The following is a 22,633-nucleotide window of genomic DNA, read 5'->3' as shown; positions in this document are numbered from 1 at the left end:
GGAGAGGGAGAGAGAGTTAGAAACATTGGTGAGAGAGAAACATCAATCAGCTGCCTCCTGCACATCCCCTACTGGGGATGTGCCCGCAACCAAGGTACGTGCACGCAACCAAGGTACATGCCCTTGACTGGAATCGAACCCGGGACCCTTGAGTCCGCAGGCAGACGCTCTATCCACTGAGCCAAACCGGCCAGGGCTTAAAGGGTCTTCTTTAAGAAGAATAAGAAAGAAAGAAAAAGATAAGCCCTGACCGGTTTGGCTCGGTGGATAGAGCGTCGGCCTGCGGACTGAGGGGTCCCGGGTTCGATTCCGGTCAGGGGCATGTACCTTGGTTGCGGGCACATCCCCAGTAGGAGGTGTGCAGGAGGCAGCTGATCGATGTTTCTCTCTCATCGATGTTTCTAACTCTCTGTCCCTCTCCCTTCCTCTCTGTAAAAAAAGCAATAAAATATTTAAAAAAAAAAAAGATAAAGATAAAATATATGAATAATAAAATGCCAATAAATACATATCTATTAACAATTTAACCTAAAAAACGAAATAAATAGCCCTAACCGGTTTGGCTCAGTGGATAGAGCGTCGGCCTGCAGACTGAAGGGTCCCAGGTTCGATTCTGGTCAAGGGCATGTACCTGGGTTGCGGGCACATCCCCAGTAGGGGGCGTGCAGGAGGCAGCTGATCGATGTCTCTCTCTCATCGATGTTTCTAACTTTCTATCCCTCTCTCTTCCTCTCTGTAAAAAATCAATAAAATATATTTTAAAAAAAAATAAAAAATAAAAATAAAAAACAAAATAAATAAACAAGCAGAACAGAAACAGACTCATAGATACAGAGAACATTTTGACAGTTGCCCGATGCTGAAGGGGGTCAAGGGGATGGTTGAAAAAGGTGAGGGGATGGGAAAGTACAAATTCATTGTTATAGAATAGTCATGGGGACGTAAAGAACAGCATAGGGAATATAGTCAATAATATTCTAATAACTATTTATGGTTTCAGATGGGTATGAGATTTATCAGGATGACCACTCAGTAAGTTACATAATGTCTAATCACCAGGGTGTACACCTGAAACTAATACATCATATGTCAATGGTAATTGAAAAAAAAAAAACTGTTGAAAAAGAACTGCCATTTCTAATTGTTAATACATGGAAGATATGAGTTGAAAGAAATGAGTAATTATAATGAATATGTAAATATATTTAATACAAAATTCATTTTAAAAGAGCCATCAAGAAAGCATGTGGAGCCATCTTGATAAAAAGTGATGGGAATATTCCATTTCTAATATTATTATATTTCAATTTCACAATATCTTCCAAATGCAAATAGTTCATACTTTGTCTTTTGTCCCTGTGGGAAATTTTCCATAGCAGCAATGACTGAAGTGCTGTCCTAAAATGGGGACATTTGTTCAGGCCTCGCATTTGTATATCCTCCACTCTGCTCCAGGAAACTGCTCCACTTTGAAGTGTATCTCCAGACAGAATTTTAGGAATGGTCATCTCTAACGTTAGAAGCAGGGTTAGGATGACTGCTGGATGCACTATTTCCTGACTCTGCTTCTGTCATAGGTGGCAGGACAAGAGGAGTTGTGTCACAGATGAAAAAGTAAGGTCGGAGAACACCATTGAACAGCTGGCTGAATGTGTAGATATAAGACCCGTTTGAGATGTCATAAAAGGAGATTTCACCTGCTTCATAGTCCAAGAAAATCCCAATGCGACGAGGCCGTTCTAGGTGGAGGAGAGGCACCGATGGGGAGGCAAGGACCATGTACTCGTTCTCTTTCAGCAGCCACATGGCCCACACTCCGTTCTCAGGAGATGGTGTAGTTTCCCCCTTTCTTGGCACTGTGTCTTGAGAGACTCCTAACCCCCACTCTGCTCTTTCTCCCACCATGACTTCCCAGTAATGCCTTCCTGATGAGAAGTTCTGCAAACCCAGGATACAGGGCCATGTGTCAAATCGCTCAGGGTTGTTGGGGACATCCCTCCACAGTTCTCCGTCCTGCACACTGCGCAGGTCAGCGGTCAAGAGGAGGCTAGGATGCGCTGTGGCCGGGTCCAACTTTACATCAACTGTGGAAAAAATTTTGTGGGACATGTAAAAGGATGGAAAAGGCTAGTGAACACATAGGAATCCATTATATTGAAGAGAATAATCACACCATTCCTCATTCTCTAACAACTGCTAGAGAAAGCACAGTAAATCATCTTGCAGGTCGCTGAGAATTTTCTTCATTACATTTGAGTGTGTTCCCCTGTACTCTGAATCCAGGGCTTATTATTGCCCCATTGAAAACATAACCACTGATGCTGTAACAAAACAAGTGCATAACCACTTAGCATCCTTTTCTCTACACCCAAAGCACTTGGGTGCTCTTCGGAATATCTTTTTGAATTTAAAATAAAATTTAAAAACTACTTGGAATATATAAAATTTCTTCTAATAAACTCTAAGAAAATTTCATTAATATAAAAACCACCACTTTCAAAGCTATGTTAGGTGGAATTCTGAGGTAGAACCCGTGACCTTCATACTCTGGTGATACTCAAGAGGGAGATGATCTGGGTGGCTCTAATATAATCACATCAACCTTTTAAAAAAAATCAGAGAGGTTGCTCTGGATATTGGGCTCATGCCAGAAAAAGGCAGAGATATTTGAATTTGATCTGTCATTGCTGGCTTTGAAGATAGAGGGGGCACCCCATGAGAAGAAAGGCAGTTGACCTCCAACTGACAGTCAGCAAGGAAATGGGGATCTGAGCCCTACAACTGCCTGGAAATGCATTATGCTAAGAACCTAAGTAAGGCTGGAAGTGATTCTTCCCCAGATCTTTCACAGAAGCCTAGCCTGGCCAACAACTTGATTTTGATCTTGTGAAACCCTAAGCAGAGAAGCCAGCTCACCCCATCTGGAAGTCTTGTCTGCAGAACCTTGAGCTAATAAATGCATGTGGTTTTAAGTAACTACTAGTAAGTCTGGGGCAGCAACAGAACACAAATACTGACACTGGGATGTCCCAATGAGATTGATGTGAAATTTCACTTGTAAACACAATAAGTAAATCTACATATGAAATCTGTGTGAAGAAGTAAGAATGTAAAATATTCAGTGCTTTCTCTTTATAAATAATAAAAAATAGTGAATTTCATTAATATAGTTTTATTTTTAATATCACAATACAAACATTACTACTATGATTGCTATTCTTATTTGTCTCTAAGTCACTATAGTGATGTTTTGTTAATACTCACACCTGATTAACCCAATCATGTTATTCACCCGCTTACAATTGTTCACTGATTCTTTAGTTGACTTAGAGGTAAAGCATCTAGATCAGAGGTCTAATTACTGTCCTCCTGACTCTGCCACCGCAGTACAGGCCTCCTCACAGGTCCTAAAAGACATCTATCATATTTCCTTCTCTGGAAGGCTCGCCTCTAGATCAGATGTTAGCCGAGTTATTCCCTACTGGGTCAGGCCTTCCTCCATCACAAAATTCAAAAGTAGATGCCCTACCCCCAGAACTTCTGGTCACCCTTACTTTCTCCTTGTTTTCAATATTCTGTATCATCTTTTAACATTTCCTGTATATTGAAAAATTTAAGTAATATTAGCAACATGAAGCTGGGATTTGTAGCATTTTTGTTGTTCACTGACATATTTCAATGCTTAGAAAAGTGGCTGGCATATTTGTTGAACTGATTAATTGATCACTTCAGTCCGTAAATAGCATTGGGAATATGAGGACATAAATTCTGAGAGTATGATGATTGTAAGAATTTATGCAGTTGATATATATAAATCTGCCTATCAGAACATGGGTTAAATCATTGAACGTCACTGCTAAAGAGGGGATTGCGGTTGTTGGGAGGGTGGCGGGTTTGGAGTATAACTTAGCTTCATTTTTTATTATAAAAATTTCAAATAATATTAAAAATATAAAGAATAAAGTAAAAATCACAATAAATCCCATCTCTCATAGATAAGCATTATTATATTTCTATGTATATGTATTTTGCATAAATGGAATTAATTTTATATGATTTTATATTTTTATAGTCTTCTTCCTTCATTTAATAATATGTTCTATTTCCTATGATCCAGTAATATCTATGCCTTTTTTTTCCCTCTTTATTGAATATATTGGGTGACACTGGTTAACAAAATTATACAGGCTTCAGGTGCAACAATTCTACAACACATCATCTGTACACTATATTGTGTGTTCACCACCCCAAGTCAAATCTCAGTCCATCACCATTTATCTCCCCTATACCCTCCTCTATCTCTCCCCACCCCACCTCCTCCCCAGCGATCACTATGGGACAAGGCTGTTTCCCATTAAGTAGTGAAACCACTATATAGTCATAATGCATTTTTATTATTGGTATAAGTTGTATTTCTTAAAAAAATTAAAAAATTGAATCTGGCCCTGGCCAGTGGTTAGGGTGCCAGCCCTCAGACCAACATGTCTTGGGTTCAAGGGCACATACCCCAGTTACACGGTTGCTGGTTCAATCCCCAGCCCCAGTCAGGGTGTGAGCAGGAGGCAACCAATCAATGTGTCTCTTTCACATCAATGTTTTTCTCTCTCCTTTCTCTCTCTCTCTCCCTCTCCCTCTCTTCCACTTTCTAAAAGTCAATGGAAAAAATATCCTCACTTGGGTGAGGATTTTTAAAAAATAAAAATTGAATCTCTATTGTTGTAAATAATAACATAATCAGGCCAAACCAACTAATTTATGACACTACAGTTATTCTTACCTAAAAATAATTGACTAAATATTTTTTACTTTATTAATTCTCTAATTTAAGCAACACATCAAGTTGACAGATAATAAAATAAGCCAAACTTATTATTTGACTAGAGGTTCGGTGCACAAAATCCTTGCACTGAGGTGGGGGTGTTCCTCAGCCCAGCCTGTGCCCTCTTGCAGTCCGGGAGCCCTCAGGGGATATCCGACTGATGGCTTCTGGCTGAGAGCGCACTAACCACCAGGGGGCAGCTCCTGTGTTGAGTGGGATTGGGCAGAAACCGGCTCTCTGATATCACCCGAGGGGCCCTGGATTGCAAGAGGGCGCAGGCCAGGCTGAGGGATCCCACCGGTGCATGATCAGGACCAGGAAGGGATGTGGGAGGTTGGCCAGTTGGGGAGTGACTGCAGGAGGGCTCCAGGGCATGTCCGGCCCATCTGGCTCAGTTCCGATTGGCTGGACCCCAGCAGCAAGCTAATGTACCAGTTGGAGCATCTGCCCCCTGGTGGTCAGTGCACGTCATAGCGACTGGTCGACCAGTCGACTGGCTGGCCCCTGGTGGTCAATGCACATCATAGCGAGTGGTCGACTGGTCGATTGTCTGCTCCCTGGTGGTCAGTGCACATCATAGTGAGCAGTTGAGAAGCCTTAGCATATCATCAGCATATTACACTTTGATTGGTTGAATGGATGACCGGACGACCGGACACTTAGCATATTAAGTTTTTATTATACAGGATACGCTGCAATGCTTTTATATTGATGTGTTTTTTTTTTCTGTTTTCAAATATGTTTCATCTAGTCCTTCAAATTATACTGTTTTAGCATTTTATAAACAAGAAAATGCAGATTTATTAGAACTAATGTTACTCCTGTCACAGCTACTTGAGCCCACTATTCTAACCAAATCAGCTTATATTGGCATCAAGACTGTTCATCCACATCCCCATCCTCTTGCCTCTGGGCACGGTGCTGTCTCCCATCCCCTTACAGTCTGGCATTGCCATGGGACACATTTTCATTAATAACATCATCGGGGAAGCCATGTGCACCACCTCAGCATGTGTACCTTCAGGAGCAGTGCCTGGTTCACCATAACCTCGCCCTCCCCATGGCTACCAGCAATATGAAGGAGGTGGGCTCTGTCTGCAAGGGCTCCAGAACAAGATGATGTGAAACCAAACCCTCCACAGTCCAGTAATAAACCAATAACATGACCTCAAAATAAACCTGTGCTGACTTTAGTCACGAAACTTTGGGTTCTGCTTGTTACTGTCCCTGACTGCTCTAGTAAGCAGCCAGACCCCAAACACCACTGTCCTCCAAGCTCTAAGGTGCAACCCACCTTGGAATTTCCTCAACATTTCTCTCATCCCAGGGATTCGACACATGGTCTTCAGCTCCAGGGGGATGGTCTCCGGTTCCAGCTGTGTGACACTCTTACTTCTGAGAAGAGCACAGAACCCACAGTTTTCAACATCCACCAACCTCCTTGGCACCTCCCAACCCATGCTCTGCTTCAGAAAGTAAACATACCGGCTCAAGGTTCCTCTCACCCCCTGGAAATAAAAGAGAAATACAAGCAAGTGTGAGTTCGATATCAGAACTGCTTCTGACAAAATGGGGACAAACCATGAACATCTCTTTAGGAACTATTGGAAATCACTAACTATTACTAAGATAAAGTATAGAAGACATGACTCTCTCTTAATAAAAAACAAAAATAGGCTGTTGTTGAGTTTTCTCATGAATTTCAAATAATATAATCAGTTTCCCTCTATGAGAATAGAATATACAAAGTTTAAGTTAATTCCTATGATATCTATCAATTTAACTATTTTCCAAATTGATAACTCTGACATTTGGATATTTTAATAAAGAGTTACATCCTGCCACAAATGTATGTGGGAAAGGGGGGAAGGAGAACACCCGCAATAAAGTCAACATTAAAGTTGTTAATAAAAAACATCTTAAATATCTGCAGAATGTGTTTGAGAAAGTGAAAGGTACAGACATGAAACGTTACTCTCAATGTCTCTGAAAGAAAACCCCAAATTCCTCATTTCAATGGACTCTTATGTGAACAGGTTCCCTAAGTGGATAAAGACACCATTTTATCGCCAAGTACATTATTAAATAAATCAACTGCATACATTTCTCCTCTCCCTCTAAAAATGTTCACCTATCAGATTAATTTTTATAAGTAGGAAATGATAGAGTTTATATTTATGGCAGACCTTGTTCTTGACCATTGGATGTAGTTTACTGATGCTGGGGGGAAAAGGGAAAGGTGAGGATGAAAATAAAAAATTATTTGAATACATCCTCTTAAGATTTGTATTATAAATCATTTTAACATTTATTTGGTGCTAATGAAAGCTCATTTTAAATAAGTTGTATTTTGAGATATGATAAGACAATGAATGTTATTTAAAATGCTACAGTTCTGCCCTGACCAGTTTGGCTCAGTGGATGGAGCGTCTACCTGTGGACTGAAGGGGTCCCAGGTTCGATTCCGGTCAAGGGCATGTACCTTGGTTGCAGGCACATCCCCAGTGGGGGTTGTGCAGGTGGCAGCTGATCGATGTTTCTCTCTCATCGATGTTTCTAACTCTCTATCCAGCGGTCGGCAAACTGAATAGTCAACAGAACCAAATATCAACAGTACAATGATTGAAATTTCTTTTGAGAGCCAAATTTTTTAAACTTAAACTTCTTCTACCGCCACTTCTTCAAAATAGACTCGCCCAGGCCATGGTATTTTGTGGAAGAGCCACACTCAAGTTGCCAAAGAGCCGCATGTGGCTCGCGAGCCGCAGTTTGCCGACCACTGCTCTATCCCTCTCACTTCCTCTCTGTAAAAAATCAATAAAATATATAGAAAAAAATAAAAATAAAAAATAAAATGCTACAGTTCTGCCCTGGCTGGTGTGGCTCAGGTGGTTGAGTGTTGTCCTGTACACTGAAAGGCGGCAGGTTCAATTCCCAGTCAGGGCACCTATCCGGGTTGCAGGTTTGATCCCTGCTTGGGCTGTAGGGGAAGCAACTCTCTCACATCGATGTTTTGTTTTCTCTCTCTCTCTCTCTCTCTCTCTCTCTCTCTCTCTCTCTCTCCTCTCTCCTCTCTCCTCTCTCCTCTCTCCTCTCTTTCTCTCTCACACACAGCAATAAAAAAATATCCTCAGGTGAGGATTTTTAAAAAATGCTGACGTTCTTGTGTTTACCTACTGTTTAAAATTTAAATTAAAAAATCCTTTCTGACCTTCAGTTTGCTCACAAGGAAATAGGTATAGCAACAATAACAATAAACAACAATAATTTTTACATAGAGATATTTGAAAGACAAAATGGATAAAATTAAATATAAATGCTTTGTAAATTCTTCATTTAACGACCTCCACTGTGCTAAGTCACCATCCTTGTATGAGGATATGAATCACTTAGTTTAGAAACCTCTGAGTAAGTCAATGGGGCTCAGAGAATAAAGTCTGCCTGGGAACCTTCTATCACAGTGGTTCAATCAGATGACATGCATGCATCCAGGACAGCATTTCCGATTACCCAGGATTAACGCTTTCATGGAAGATAAAGTGAACATGTCCGTCTCAATACCACACAGCATCTGAGCAAACTGCACCAAGCTCTGCACTTGCACTGGTCCTGGAACGGGCATGCGATGCAGCTGTTGGCCTTAAATTTTAATGTGAAAATCCCAATCTGGACAACTTAAAATTGATTTATATGCTTGGCTAATGCCCGAGACAGGTTACCAAAGACTTTCTGAATTGGCCATCACTGAATACAGCAATATAGTCATTGACAGATTGTCAGTTGTGTTTTTTTGTTGTTTGCTTTAATATATTTTATTGATTTTTTACAGAGAGGAAGGGAGAGGGATAGAGAGTTAGAAACATCGATGAGAGAGAAACATTGATCAGCTGCCTCCTGCACACCTCCTACTGGGGATGTGCCTGCAACCAAGGTACATGTCCCTGACCGGGATCGAACCTGGGACCTTTCAGTCCGCAGGCCGATACTCTATCCACTGAGCCAAACCAGTTAGGGCAGATTGTGAGGTTTTAAGAAGTGTTTTAGGCCCTCGGCTCCCCACCGCACCGAGGAGCGAGTCCGGGACCCCACACTGGCGGGCACAGAGCGGGAGACCCCCAACAAGCTCTAGCCAGGCACCTCGATGCCGGAGCAGAGCAGGGTTCCAAGCCTGAGGAAGAGAACCGTGTGCCTGCCTGCCCACCTCACTCCCTGGCCCTGCTGGTTTCTCAGGGTCTGAGACACTGGCCTTTACTGCTCAGCTAAGGTTCTGAGGACTCTCCTTTCTCTAGCCCCGACTTGCTGAGTGAACCCAGGTTGTTGTGACACCTGCAGGGAGTGAGGAGTGGGTGCAAGGCACCAGAGCAAGAGCCCTCTGGGGCCTCTGGCAGCAGAGTGAAACTGGAACCATCAGGGAACATGAGTAAATTTTGGCACAAACTGGGCTGCTGTGTGGTAGAGAAACCCCAGCCAAAGAAGAAGAGGAGATGGATCAATCGGACCATGATTGGGGAACGAATGAATTTCGTCCACCTGACTCACATTGGCTCTGGGGAGATGGGGGCCAGAGATGACTTGCCATGACAGGTGCTGTTCAGGAGCAGATGAGATCCAAGGGAAACCGAGACAGGCCATGGAGCAATTCTAGGGGCTTGTAGCTCCGACAGGAATGTTTTTGCTGTCTGAAGTCTCCACTCTGTGCCCAGCCCAGAAGGGATGCTGCCTCCACCAGATCCTGCGAGAACCAGTGTCCTCAAGGCCCCCTTTTTCCTTATCAGCCTGATAGTGCCTCAAAAGACTTGGGGGCTGGACTCCCTCTACTTCCTCAGACTGTAGCCCCTCCTGGAGATGGGGTCAAGGCAGCAGGACTGACCAAGTAACTACTGGTTGGCCGGAGGAGCTCAGCTGAAGCCCTGGACACTCTCAGATCTGAAATAGGAGTTTCTGGAAACCAGGAATGAGTTCCCTTCTCCTGAATGACAGTCTGGGTGCCACCTGTTTTTAAACTATTAACCTGGAACTCCTTAAGTGGCAGGTGGGTGAGGTTACCAAGCTGAAGCTGGCTTTGCTAAGAAGCTCCCTACCTCTCTGCCCTTCTCCTTCCTTCTGGAATGAACTGAAGCAGACCTCAAGCAGGGCCTGGGAGGGGACCACTGCCTAGTCTACTCTCTTTAAATCTCAGACCTTAAGCTCACAGCTCTTCAATATCTCTCTGCCAATACCAGCGTCTTTCTCTAGTTAGGCCTCTAACCCTGTTTCTGTAGCATTGCTAGCTCCCCAGTATCTTTCCTTTTTAAAAATTAATTAAAAAGTAAATTAAAAACAAAACAAAAGAAGTGTTTTAGGCCAACATAGTGTATGCTGTCCTTCTTCTGTTTAATGTTACATAAGTGATAAAATTAATTTTAAAAAAATATTTAGGTTTTTCTCTTCGATGTGAACTATTTTATAAGATTCTTGGAGGATCCCCTGGTTCTCATGCGCTTCTGGTGAGCTCTAGGGTGTCCTTTCCGCGGGGCTGTGAGCGCTGCAGCCCTCTGGGACCTCACCTCTAGCAGATCCAAGGCCGGGAGCCGGCAGCGGTCCTCCAGCTCTTGCGCCAGCTCCCTCAGGGCCCTGCCGCGCTGCGCCAGCTGCCGCTGGCCTTCGCGCAGTCTCTGCAGCGTGGCGCGCTCCTCCTGCTCCAGCCGCCGCAGCTGCAGCTGCTCCTCCTGGGCCAGGAAGCCACGGTACTTCTCGAACTCCAGCCTGAAGCGTTGCCTCTGCGTTTCCACTTTCTCCTGCAAGAAGAGGTGACTTCCATCACCAGGGCGGGGCACAGCGCCTGGTGCTGCCTTCCTGAGGCAGTGAGGCTGGGAAAGGCCTGTGTGAGCGCAGCTCCCCCACTCTGGGCACGCACTGGCTAATTTTAAAACACGCATGACACCTGACTTGATGGAGCTTTCAAGCTGCGAGTTTAAGGAAGGCATGGCTTATGTCTTGGGGACAATGCACTTTTATATTCCAGTTTCAGCAAGGGATACAAAATGTGGGGAAAGAGGAGTACGGGTATTAGAATTAAATGGATATTAAATTATCGAGGAAACGCACTAACAGACCAGTTGAAATTTACTATTAGAGGGATCACTAGAAGGAGCCATGCGCAGAAACAGCGGGATCATGAAAAGAGATCAGAGACCTGGGTTTATAGATGTGAACAAGGAAAGGCTTAGAGATTAGAGAACCTGGATTATCTTCTCAGTTCCACATCTGGAACCCTGGGGCCAGCGCTCTCTGCAGAGTCCAGAAAGAGCTAAGCAGTCCTCAGGCCACTGACTGCAGACTTAACCTCAGGGATTTTGATTTCTACTCAAATCTCACCGCCTTCATTTTTTAATAGACCTAAGAAACATATTTGATACAGCAGCATTATATCTAAACTGAGTGCAACAGGCAAATAATTCTCCCACAGTCTCTCCACATTTTACATTCTCTGGTCCATATTTAAACATGATCACATCTTGGTTTGTTTAAAGAGCATAAAATATCATCTTTAAAAAATTAATAATAGTTTTCCTCAACTCCCATAGAATTCAACTCCTCTCTCCAATTTCCCATCTCTATTTCCATATACCTCTTTGTAAATGACTAGGTTCATATAATACTCACCTAGTTAAATGAACCAACTCTGAATTTGATAATCTGATCTGGAAGTACAACTCAAGCAATTGCTCCAGATGCTGGATGCTATGAGGAGTGGAGCATGAGGGATGGTGTGGTGAGAAGGGGTTCAGCTGCAATGCATCTTCCCCTCATATTATCATTTTCAGTACTACAATTATGTCTACAAACATAGGAAGGAAAAGGGTTTTGTAGAATTTACAGTTCATCTTATCAAACCTGTGCTTGTTGCATTTGGCTCACATGGGTATATTCTCAATAATAAAGATCATGCAAATTTACTTGGCTTAGAACAGGAATCTTAGCATCATCTCTACTTTAGAATAACCAGTGTATATTTTTTTAAATGCAGGACCAAGATCTTGATATGGAGTTTCTAATTTTGTAAGTCTGCAGTCAGTTCAGGATTGAAAATAACAAATTATCAGATATCAAGTTATACTATAAAGCTACTCTACTCAAAACAGCCTGGTACTGGCACAAGAACAGGCATATAGATCAATGGAACAGAATAGAGATCCCAGAAATCAACCCAAGCCATTAAGCTCAATTAATATTTGACAAAGAAGGCAAGAACATACAATGGAGTCAAGACAGTTTCTTCAATAAATGGTATTGGGAAAATTAGACAGGTACATGCAAAGAAATGAAACTTGACCACCATCTTAACATCATACACAAAAATAAACTCAAAATGGATAAAAGACTTAAATGTAAGTTGTGAAACCATCCTAGAAGAAACCATAGGCAGCAAAATCTCAAACATCTCTCATAACAATGTTTACGAATATATCTCGTAGGGCAGTGGTCAGCAAACTGTGGCTTGCGAGCTACATGCGTCTCTTTGGCCCCTTGAGTGTGGCTCTTCCACAAAATACCATGGCCTGGATGAGTCTATTTTGAAGAAGTGGCGGTAGAAGAATAAGTTTAAAAAATTTGGCTCTCAAAAGAAATTTCAATCTTTGTACTGTTGATATTTGGCTCTGTTGACTAATGAGTTTGCCGACCACTGTCCTAGGGCAAAGGAAACTAAGGAGAAAACAAACAAATGGGACTATATCAAAATAAAAAGCTGCTGAACAGCAAAAGAAACCATCAACAAAATGAAAAGGGAGCCCACTGTATGGCAGAACATATTTGGCAATGATACCATCTGATAAAGGGTTAATCTCCAAAATATATGGGGAAGCCATACAACTTAACAAAACAAACAATCCAATTAAAAAATGGGCAAAGGACCTAAATAGTCTACTGGAGGCTAAAGCAAACAGTAGTTAGCATATTAATGCAAAAAGACCCTTTGGAAGGCCAATGGACTTTGATATTTAGCAGGGCTGAAAATCAGCACAATACTGCCCTGCTGTGGGCTCAATGGCTCAAGGCAATTTCCTAACCTGATAATCCATAGCTGTTTACCAAACTTTACCTTTGATCTGCCTGTACTCATTGCTAGAGGGTAAATGTGTATTCAAGTAAATAAAAAGCGGACCAGCCAGAAGTTGGGGTACCTCTTCAAGAGAGAGGTCTCCACCTGACCCCCCATGCCTTCTAAATTCATATTTCTTGTATAGCATTTTCATTTGTGCATCGGCCCCTCCTTCAGATCCTGAACCCCGCCTCAAAGGTTGCGGCAACAGACACTTCTCCAAAGCAGACATAAAGATGGCCAAGAGACATGTGAAAAAATGCTCAAAGATACTGATCATCAGAGAGATGTAAATTAAAATGACAATGAGTTATCACTTCACACCTATCAGAATGTCTACCATCAACAAATCAACAAATGACAAGTGCTGGCAAGGATGTGAGAAAAAGGGAACCCTAGTACACTGCTGGTGGGAATGCAGATTGGTACAGGCACTGTGAAAAACAGAATGGAATTTCCTCAAAAAGTTAAATATGGAACTTCCATCTGACCCAGGGATCCCATTTCTAGGAATATATCCTAAGAAACCCAAAACACCAATCAGAAAGAATGTATGCACCCCTATGTTCATAGCAGCACAATTTACAATAACTAAGATCTGGAAACAGCCCAAGTGCCCATCAGTAGATGAGAGGATAAAAAAGCTATGGTACATTTATACCATAGAATACTATGCAGCAGCAAAATAAAATAGGATCTCTTCCCTTTGAGACAGCATGGAGGGACCTGGAGAGTATTATGCTAAGTGAAATAAGCCAGTCAGAAAAAGACAAGTATCACATGATTTCATTCATATGTGGAATCTAATTAACAAAACAAACTAATGAATGGAGTGGATCCAGAGACACGGAAGCATGGAACAGAGTGCGGAATCTCTGAGGGAAGGTGGGGAGGGAGGGTGGATGAGAAAAGATCAACCAAATAACTTATATGCATATATATATGCATAACCCATGGACACGGACAATAGGGTGTGGAAGGCCTGTGGCAGGGGGACAGGAGGCTAGAAGGGGTCTATTGGGGAATAAAGGGGACATATGTAATTTTTTCAATAATAAAGATTTAAATTTTTTTAAAGACCCAAATGCAACAGTATGGCCCATATAACCAACACAAGGGACATTCCAAGAGCACCCACATCGTAAGATCAAGGAGACTACTACACTGTGTCTGACAAGAAGGCCATCCATCCAAGACAGGGAGGTACAGCAGTCTTATCCAATACAAAGAAGCATACCAAGTAGGGAAACAAAGTCACTGGCCACAAATGAAAGAATAGGAGGAATCTCCAGAAAAAGGGCTAAATGAAATGGAGGCAAGCAATTTATCAGATACAGAGTTAAAAGTAATGGTTATAAGGATGTTCAAACAACGTAGTGAGAACTACAAGGAACTTAATGAGAACTACAAGAAACTTAGTGCGAACAACATCAGTATGAAAAATGACATAGAAACTATGAATAGGAAAGAGTCAGAAATGAAGAATGACATAGCTGAAATAATGAGTAGCCTGGAAGGAATTAACAGTAGGTTAGAAGAACCTGAGGATTGAATTAGTGAATTAGAAATCAAGGTAGAAAAAAAAATCATTCAATTAGAGCAGCAAAAAGAAAAATACTTAAAAAAGCAAGAGGACAGTTTAAGGGAACTGAGGGACAACACAAACTGCAGCAAAATCCACATCATAGGGGTACCAAGGAAAGAAGAAAGTGAGCAAGGGCTAGAGAACTTGTTTGATAAAATACTGACAGAAAATTTCCCTAACCTGGAGGAGGAAAAAGTCCCATAAGTTCAGGAAGCACAATGAGACCAATAAAAAGGAACACAAGAGACCCACAGCAAGACACATCATAATTAAAATAGCGAACTTTAAAGACAATGAATTTTAAGGGCAACAAGAGAGAGAGAGAGTCAGTTACCTACTAGAGAGCTCCCATAAGGCTATAGCTGATTTCTCAACTGAAACACTACAAGCTAGAAGGGAATGGCATGAAGTATTTAAAGCAGGGGTCCTCAAACTTTTTAAACATGGGGCCAGTTCACTGTCCCTCAGACCATTGGAGGGCCGGACTATAGTTTAAAAAAAACCACTATGAACAAATTCCTATGTGCACTGCGGGCCTGGGATGAGTCGGCTGCTAAGCAGGACAGGCAGCGGCACCCGGCGGGCCGGATAAATGTCCTCGACAGGCCGCATGTGGCCCACAGGCCGTAGTTTGAGGACCCTTGATTTAAAGTAATGAAGAGAAAGAATCTAAAACCAAGACTACTCTATCCAGCAAGGCTATCATTCACAATTGAAGATGAAACAAAGAGCTTCCCAGACCAAAAAAAAAAAAAGTCTAAAGGAGTACATTATCACCAAACCAGCACTGCATTGCAAGAAATGCTAAGGGGACTATTATAAGAAAGAAGAAATAGAGAGAGCGAGAAGAACATGGGCATACAGAATAAAAATGGCAATAAATAAGTACCTATCAATAATAACCTTAAATGTAAATGGATTAAATGTTCCAACCAAAAGACACAAGATAGCTGAATGAATAAGAAAGCATGACCCAACTATATGCTATCTACAAGGTGCTTTCCCTGGTACCCCTAACTCACCTCAGAACAAAAGACACACACCAATAATGAACTATCAGGAAGAGAAACTAAGAAAACAAGCCCATCTACTATCGTAACAAACACAAAAAAATAGGGTACCTAGGAATAAATTTAACCAAGGAGATAAAAGACCTGTACTCAGAAAACTATAGAACAGTGAAGAAAGAAATTAAGCAAGATACAAATAAGTGGATGCATACCATGTTCATGGATTGGAAGAATTAACATAATTAAAAAGGCCATACTACCCAAAGCAATATATAAGTTCAACTCAATTCCTATTAAAATATCAATGGCATATTTCAAGATAAAAAAAAAAATTCCAAAATCTATATGGAACCAAAAGACACTGAATAGCTGCAGTCATCTTGAGAAAGAAGAAGAAAGTTGGAGGTATCACAATACCAAATTGCAAACTATGCTACAAGGCCATTGTAATCAAAACAGCCTGGTACTGGCATAAGAACAGGCATATAGATCAATGGAACAGGACAGAGACCCCAGAAATACACCCATACTTTAATCGTCACATTTAGTATGTGACAAAGGAGGTAAGGACGTACAATGGACTAAAGACAGTCTCTTCAATAAATGGTGTTGGGAAAATTGGACAAGTACATGCAAAGAAGGGAAGGGAAGGTAAAGAGAAGGGAGGGGAGGGGAGGGGAGGGGAGGGGAGGGGAAGGGAGGGGAGGGGAGGGAAGAAGGAAGGAAGGAAGGAAGGAAGGAAGGAAGGAAGGAAGGAAGGAAGGAAGGAAGGAAGGAAGGAACTAGACCACTAACTTACACCATACACCAGAATAAACTCAAAATGGATAAAAGATTTCAATGTAAGTCATGAACCATAAGATCCTAGTAGAAAACATAGGCGGTCAAATCTCAGACATCTCTCGCAGCAATATATTGTCTCTGAGAATAAGGAAACCTCAGGAAAAAATAAACAAATGGGACTACAAACAACTAAAAAGCTTCCCCACAGTAAAAGAAACCATCAACAAAATGAAAAGAGAACCCACTGTATTTGAGAAGATATTTGCCAATGATATATCTGATAAGGCGTTAATCTCCAAAATATATAAAGAACTTACACAAATCAACACTGGAAGACAAACAATCCAATTTTATAGTAAAAATGAGCAAAGGATCTGAATAGAAACTTCTCTAAAGAGGACATACAGATGGCAAATAGACATATGGAAAAAAAATGCTCAACATCACTAATCATCAGAGAGATGCAAATAAAAACTTCAGTGAGGTATCACCTCAAACCTTTTACAATGTCAACAAACAACAAGTGCTGGTGAGGATGTGGAGAAAAGGGAACCCTAGGGCACTGTATGTGGGAGTATGGACTGTGGAAAACAGTATGGAGTCTCCTCAAAAAATTTAAAATGCAACTTCCATTTGACCCAGTGATCCCCCCTCTGGGAATATCCTAAGAATCCTAACACACCCATCAGAAAGAACGTATGCACCTCTGCTCAGGGCAGCATTATTTACAATAGCCAAGATCTGGAAATGGCCCAAGTTCCCATCAGCAGATGAGGGGATAAAAAAAAGCTGTAAAAAAGAAGCATGGCTCAACCTGGAAAGTATTATGCTAAATGAAATAAGCCAATCATAGAAAGTCAAAGACCATATGATCTCACTTATATTAGTATGTGAAATCTAATGAACAAAATAAACTGACGAACAAAATAGAACCGGAAGCATGGATACATTAAACAGACTGACAAATGTTAGAGGGGAGGGGTTGGGGTGCACTGGATAAAGAAGGTGAAGGGATTAGCTAAAGAACATACCATATATGTATAGCCCATGGACACAGACAATAGTGTGATGAAGGCCAAGGGAAGGGGACACGGGGGGGGGGGGGGGAGGGGAGGAGTGGAGGCTGCCGGGGGTGGGGGGCAAAGGGGGTGATGGGGGACATCTGCAATAGTGTCAACAATAAAAAACTCAAATGTAAAAAGGAGGCTGAAAGTTCAAATGACCCTGCTGTATGTATGATGGATCTCCTCTAGCTGTGTTTCAGCTATATCAATGCTATGAGCCCTGACCGGTTTGGCTCAGAGGATATCCTAAGAGCCTGCAGACTGAAGGGTCCGAGGTTCGATTCCAGTCAAGGGCATGTACCTTGGTTGCGGGCACATCCCCAGTAGGGGGTGTGCAAGAGGCAGCTGATCGATGTTTCTCTCTCATCGATGTTTCTAACTCTCTATCCCTTTCCCTTCCTCTCTGTAAAAAATCAATAAAATATATATAAAAAAATATGCTATGAAATGTTTATTATTCATTCATCCAGCAAATGCAATCTTCAACCTCGTAGTGGTAGAACTGGACTCTGCTCGGCGTTCCAGGGATGCAGCAGTGAGATACAGTGACAGCCAGATCAGCAAAACTGTTTATGATTCAGGTGGGGGTTATAGATAAGAAGGGCGCAGCTGTAACAAACGCGCTGGAGCAGGGAAGAATACTTTAACGACCCAAATGTGTATCCTTCAAACATGCAAGCCTTCTGAAGTCACAATATTCTCCTACCTTCCAAATGACCGTTTTCTTCCCCACGTTGGCCTCCTGAGTCAAGGCCTCCTCCATCTCTTTCCTCACAAGCTCCAGGGCCATCTGGAGCTTTACCTGTTTGGGAAGATATGCTGAGACCATTAAGATGCCCTCATTCAGCATCTATCCCGACGAGGTGTGTCAGGCACTACAAAGATCACCTAAAACAGGCCTTGTGAGCATAGCAATATGTCCAACCTCATTATAACGAAATGAAATATAAATACACTTTGTTAACGTGAGACATAATCAAAGGTGTATCTAAAAGTATGTTCATTATGGCATATTTGAAATAGTAAAACCACAACTAACCAAAATATTAAGAGTAGGAGGTAAGAAAAATGTATTTTACATTAACAGGATAAAATTAAAATAAGGGGCTTAATAACAAGAAATACTCAAAATTATAAAGTTAATTAAAATAAGTATATTTTATGTAATGTGATACCAATTTTGTAAAATGTGCTTTAAAGAATATATAAAAACTAGGCAGTATCAGTAAAAACATTCAATAGATTAAAAAACCTTACCTATTAGTGCCTGTTGAGCAATACTGTTATTCCTAAATCTGTACATGTTATCTTCCAAAAATTATTAACTACTTTGGAATCAGAAAAGTGTTTATTATTATTAGGCAACAAGAAACCATATAAGTTGGTATTTATTCAATGAAAAAGAAATAGAGAATGTTGTAAATCTCACAAGGAGTGAAAAAAATTTAATGAAAACTAAATCTCCTTTCAACCCTAGCCCCTGCTAGAGGTAAACACTTATTTTATTTGCAGAGAACACACACAAAGATACACCTACACACAAATTTTAAAACTCTACCCAAAGTCATTCAATACGCCTCATAACATAACTCATGCCAAAGTCATTAATAAGTCCTACACACCAGTTATTTCTAAAAAATAATAATAATGAAGTAATGCTGGTAAAACGCAGTAGGATTAATGAAGGATTTAACACGACCGAAATGGCATTCGTTTTAGCTTTTGAAAGGAATAGAAACACGTAGATGGAGAAAAGCTCCCTCCCGTGGAAGAAATTGTGAGCGAAAGCAAGGAGGTGCCTAAGGCCTGGTGTGCTTGGGACAACAGTGACTAGGCTAGTGTTGCTGCATCTTGGCTGGTGAAGAAGACAACTGTAGAAAGAGAACATGGAGCCCTAACAAGTTGAGACTGATAGGCCAAGATGCTCAGAAGATGTTTATTTGGCACTTAATTGAAAGACTACTGAAATATAGAAAACTTCTCTGGAATATTACACTAGCCATGCTCTGTACGGTGCTTTCTGGATGTAAAGAAGTCAGAAACATTCTGCAAAAGTCTGGTTGGAAAATAGCTGGCATCCGAGTTTTGTAGGTGGCAACCAAAACCAAAAAGAAAACTCAGAGAGGTATTTCTAGGTAAGTCCAGAGGGAAGTTGAGGGGATAAACACCCCAAATCTTTATTTAAAACTATGTTTTAAAAATAAAAGAAAGTTTGTACTTTAATTCATTTCATCGTGATGGTATTTCAGATAAACATGTCAATATCTCCTTTTGCTAGTAGCTGTTCCTGATGTCAGGAATTTAAATGTGTTCCGATTATGTCCAGGAACTTTTGAGGAGCACTAGGAAGGAGAATTCTATGTATAGAGTTTCACAGATGACCCTTTTTTGGGGGGGGGGGGCAAGTATTCCTACAGGAGGCACCTCTTCATTAAGGTGCTCACATCCTCAGTCCCCGAATATGAGTTGAATAAAGACCTGCTTGTGCCCTTAGCTCCTGGATTCCTATTGTAGAGCCCTGTGCCCATTCAGGCGCTATTTAACTAATACTCGAACCCCAGGATTGTGCTGGTAACAGTGTTGATAAGGCAAGGTAAACACTATGTAAAAGAAGGCGTTGTGCCAATGGTAGTTTTTAGGAAGGTTTTCCATAAAAATGCACACCTGTAACCAAGCAGCAAGTGGACACCAGAGCTCTAACTGTGGGGCCCAGACTCCCAGCATCGGAAAGGAGCAGAGGAAAGTACAGGACGTGGGAGGGCTATGTGGGCGAGAGACCCTGTACCGCGGCGTGCGTCTGTGCTCCTTAGCAAGGGTCGCAGAGGGGGTACCATGGAGCAAAGGCAGGGACCCCCTTCCCAACCTGAGTGCGTGCTGTGGGAGGGGGACTCATCTCACAGGGAGAATGCCAGGGCCGTGCGGAGGTTGGGGAGAGGGGGGAGTGAGGGCAAGGGCGATGGGGGCGCGGGGCCGAGTGCCAGGGGCGGGGAGGTGGCGCTGGGGCAGACACGAAGTCCTTGGGAGCAGGCGCTGGCGCCAGGCCATGTCCCTGGGCAGGTCCCTGGACGCTTCCGCTGGGCCTGCCGGGGTCCGAGGGCCCTTCCTGACCTGGCCTTCCGGCAGGTGCGCCGCGAGCACCGCTCACCTGGTGGCGCTGGGCGGCCTCCTGCAGCGGCGCCGTGCGGTGGCCCCTGTGCTCGGGGCCCGAGTCGCACGCCCAGCACAGCGCCGCCTGGTCCTCCTCGCAGAAGAGGCTGAGCTCCTGGCCGTGCTGCGCGCACTGCGGCCCCGCGGGGCTCGAGCCGGGTCCCAGCTGCCGCAGGCCGTCCACCAGGCTGGCCAGCTGCCGGTTGGGGCGGAAGCCCTCCCGCCGGAAGGGGCCGCGGCACTGCGGGCAGGCGAAGAGGCCGCCCTGCTCGCCGTCCGCCCTGTCGCAGAACTCGGAGATGCAGCGCAGGCAGAAGCTGTGACCGCAGTCCACGCTGACCGGGTCCTGCAGGAAGTCCAGGCACACGGGGCACCGCGCCTCCTCCCGCAGGCGCTGCCCTGCCGACCCCGCGGCCATGCCCGTCCGCCCCGCGCAGGCCGTGCCGTCTCCCTCCTGTCCGCGCTCGCTCGGAGGGGCCCTGCCGCCCGCTATCTCTGTCCGTCCTGCCTGCACTCTCGGGAGGGGCCCTGCCTGAGGACCAGCGGGCACAGCACGCGTTTTATCTGCAGGATTGCGTTCAGGAGGCCAGAGGAGCCCCTCCCTGTGAAAAGCGACAGCGCACAGGCCCTGGGCTACCGGGTAAATGCACACTCCAGGCCTCCTGGCAACTGGACGCGTCTGACGAGAGCCCCTGACTGTGTGCTTTCCTCTGCTCCTGTTTCCACCTCCCGTGAATCGGAGAAGGGCTGAGAGCCTTCTTTCTGCCACGTTCTGCACCACCCAACAGCCTCCTCAGCCTTTACATACATAATGATTTCTTAACATCTTTTTTCCAAACTCCAACCTATCTCCTGTTAATTAGCTCATGATTTCTTTTTTTAATGAGTACATGAATTGAAGGGGAGATAGATGCCTGAATAGACGTGTGTGATGATGATAGGTCTATAGACCAGCAACATTCAGAGCATTTGAATAATTACCTGGTTGGGCTCAGAGAGGATCCGGCAGGCTTGCCAGGGAGTTAGCATTGCTGCGCAGCGGACCTCAGAGGTAACAACGCTGGAGGCCAAGAGGTTCTTGGAAGGACAATCAAGCAGAGGCTGTCAGAGCTGCTGCTCCTGTGTACATGGGGGGGACTGAGAAAGACAGGGAAGGAGGAAGATGATTTGACAGACAGTATGTGGGCGATCCTGACCCAGGATGAGTATGGTGAGGTCATTAGGTCATTGTAAGGTAGACACCTGCCATTGAACAAAATGTAACTTGCATTTTGTTGAGTTTGAAGTGATAGTAGGCATGTCTGCAGCAAACTACCCAATCTGGTAGCCGGGCTCCCAGATGCAAGGTGAGCAAAAGACATGTGGCCCAGCTCTCAAGAGCCCTAATAACTGGAACAAGGAAACTCGCCAGCGCTGCAAGACTGTAACAGAGGACTCGAAACCAGCCTCTGGGGCCAGGTGGAACCCTGCGCTAGCACCTGAAGAGCGAGTGCAAACCACAGGTGGGAAGGGGGCGGTGGCAAGTGAGAAGGCAGAGTCCAGATGAGCTGCAGAGGAGGGCGCAGGATTTACGGTTACTCCAGCCCCAGGCAGGCTGGTGTGCGGCCAGATGAGGGTGAGTGACGGCAGATAAGGTCCCAGGGAGAAGCCAGGCCAGATGACTCAGGTCCTTGTGGCACTGCTCCCGTGACACTTGGCCTGGAGCTTTGGCAGCAAGCAGAATCTAAAAGGTCTGAGAGCATCTGCTGAAAGAGTATGTGCATAATGAAATGGATAGATTCTTTGAGAACAGACACAGACAGGTATGAGCTAACCCTGATGTTAGAAAAGAAAGCAGAGGTACAGAAGGCTCCATGACAGAAAATGTACCCTGACCCTGGGCTAGAGACTTGCTAGCTGAGGGGCTTTAGGGGAGCTGTGTCAACTTTCCATGCCCACTTCCTCTAACATGTGAGGACAGTGCTAGTGCCACTCAGGATTCAAAGAGCTAATAGATATCACACATTTGACACAAGTCCTGGCATGTAATATGCATATTTAACTAAGAGAGAGAGAGAGAACACGTAGCAAAAGGACTGAAAGAATAGTGAGACAGAATGTAAGCTACATGAGGACAGGGGGATGTTTTTTTCTTCTATTTGG

At 43.5% G+C, this 22,633-nt stretch overlaps 1 protein-coding gene and 1 pseudogene across 3 annotated transcripts; one reads left to right on the top strand and one right to left on the bottom strand.

Moving 5' to 3' along the window:
* Positions 1 to 1,184: 1,184 nt before the first annotated feature.
* On the bottom strand, positions 1,185 to 21,065 carry TRIM58 (tripartite motif containing 58). Of its 2 annotated transcripts, XM_080672725.1 has the most exons (6): positions 20,490 to 21,065; positions 18,051 to 18,146; positions 10,366 to 10,596; positions 6,305 to 6,327; positions 6,114 to 6,214; positions 1,185 to 2,084 (listed from the first exon to the last, which is right to left on the bottom strand). In XM_080672725.1, the coding sequence occupies exons 1-6, from the start codon at positions 20,907 to 20,909 to the stop codon at positions 1,495 to 1,497; spliced, it is 1,461 nt and encodes a 486-aa protein (XP_080528851.1). In that variant the 5' UTR covers positions 20,910 to 21,065; the 3' UTR covers positions 1,185 to 1,494. The 2 variants fall into 2 exon arrangements, with proteins under 2 accessions (XP_080528851.1, XP_080528850.1); XM_080672724.1 differs by having other exon boundaries at positions 1,193 to 2,084; positions 6,114 to 6,327.
* LOC308250283 (CDC42 small effector protein 1-like) lies at positions 9,138 to 9,766 on the top strand (annotated as a pseudogene). The gene has a single exon. The product of its transcript is annotated as a CDC42 small effector protein 1-like (transcript).
* Positions 21,066 to 22,633: the final 1,568 nt, after the last annotated feature.

The sequence above is a fragment of the Plecotus auritus genome (assembly GCF_963455305.1).
Source record: "Plecotus auritus genome assembly, chromosome: 6".
In the NCBI taxonomy this organism is placed as follows: Eukaryota; Metazoa; Chordata; class Mammalia; order Chiroptera; family Vespertilionidae; genus Plecotus; species Plecotus auritus.
This window is presented reverse-complemented; position numbering and strand designations above follow the sequence as displayed.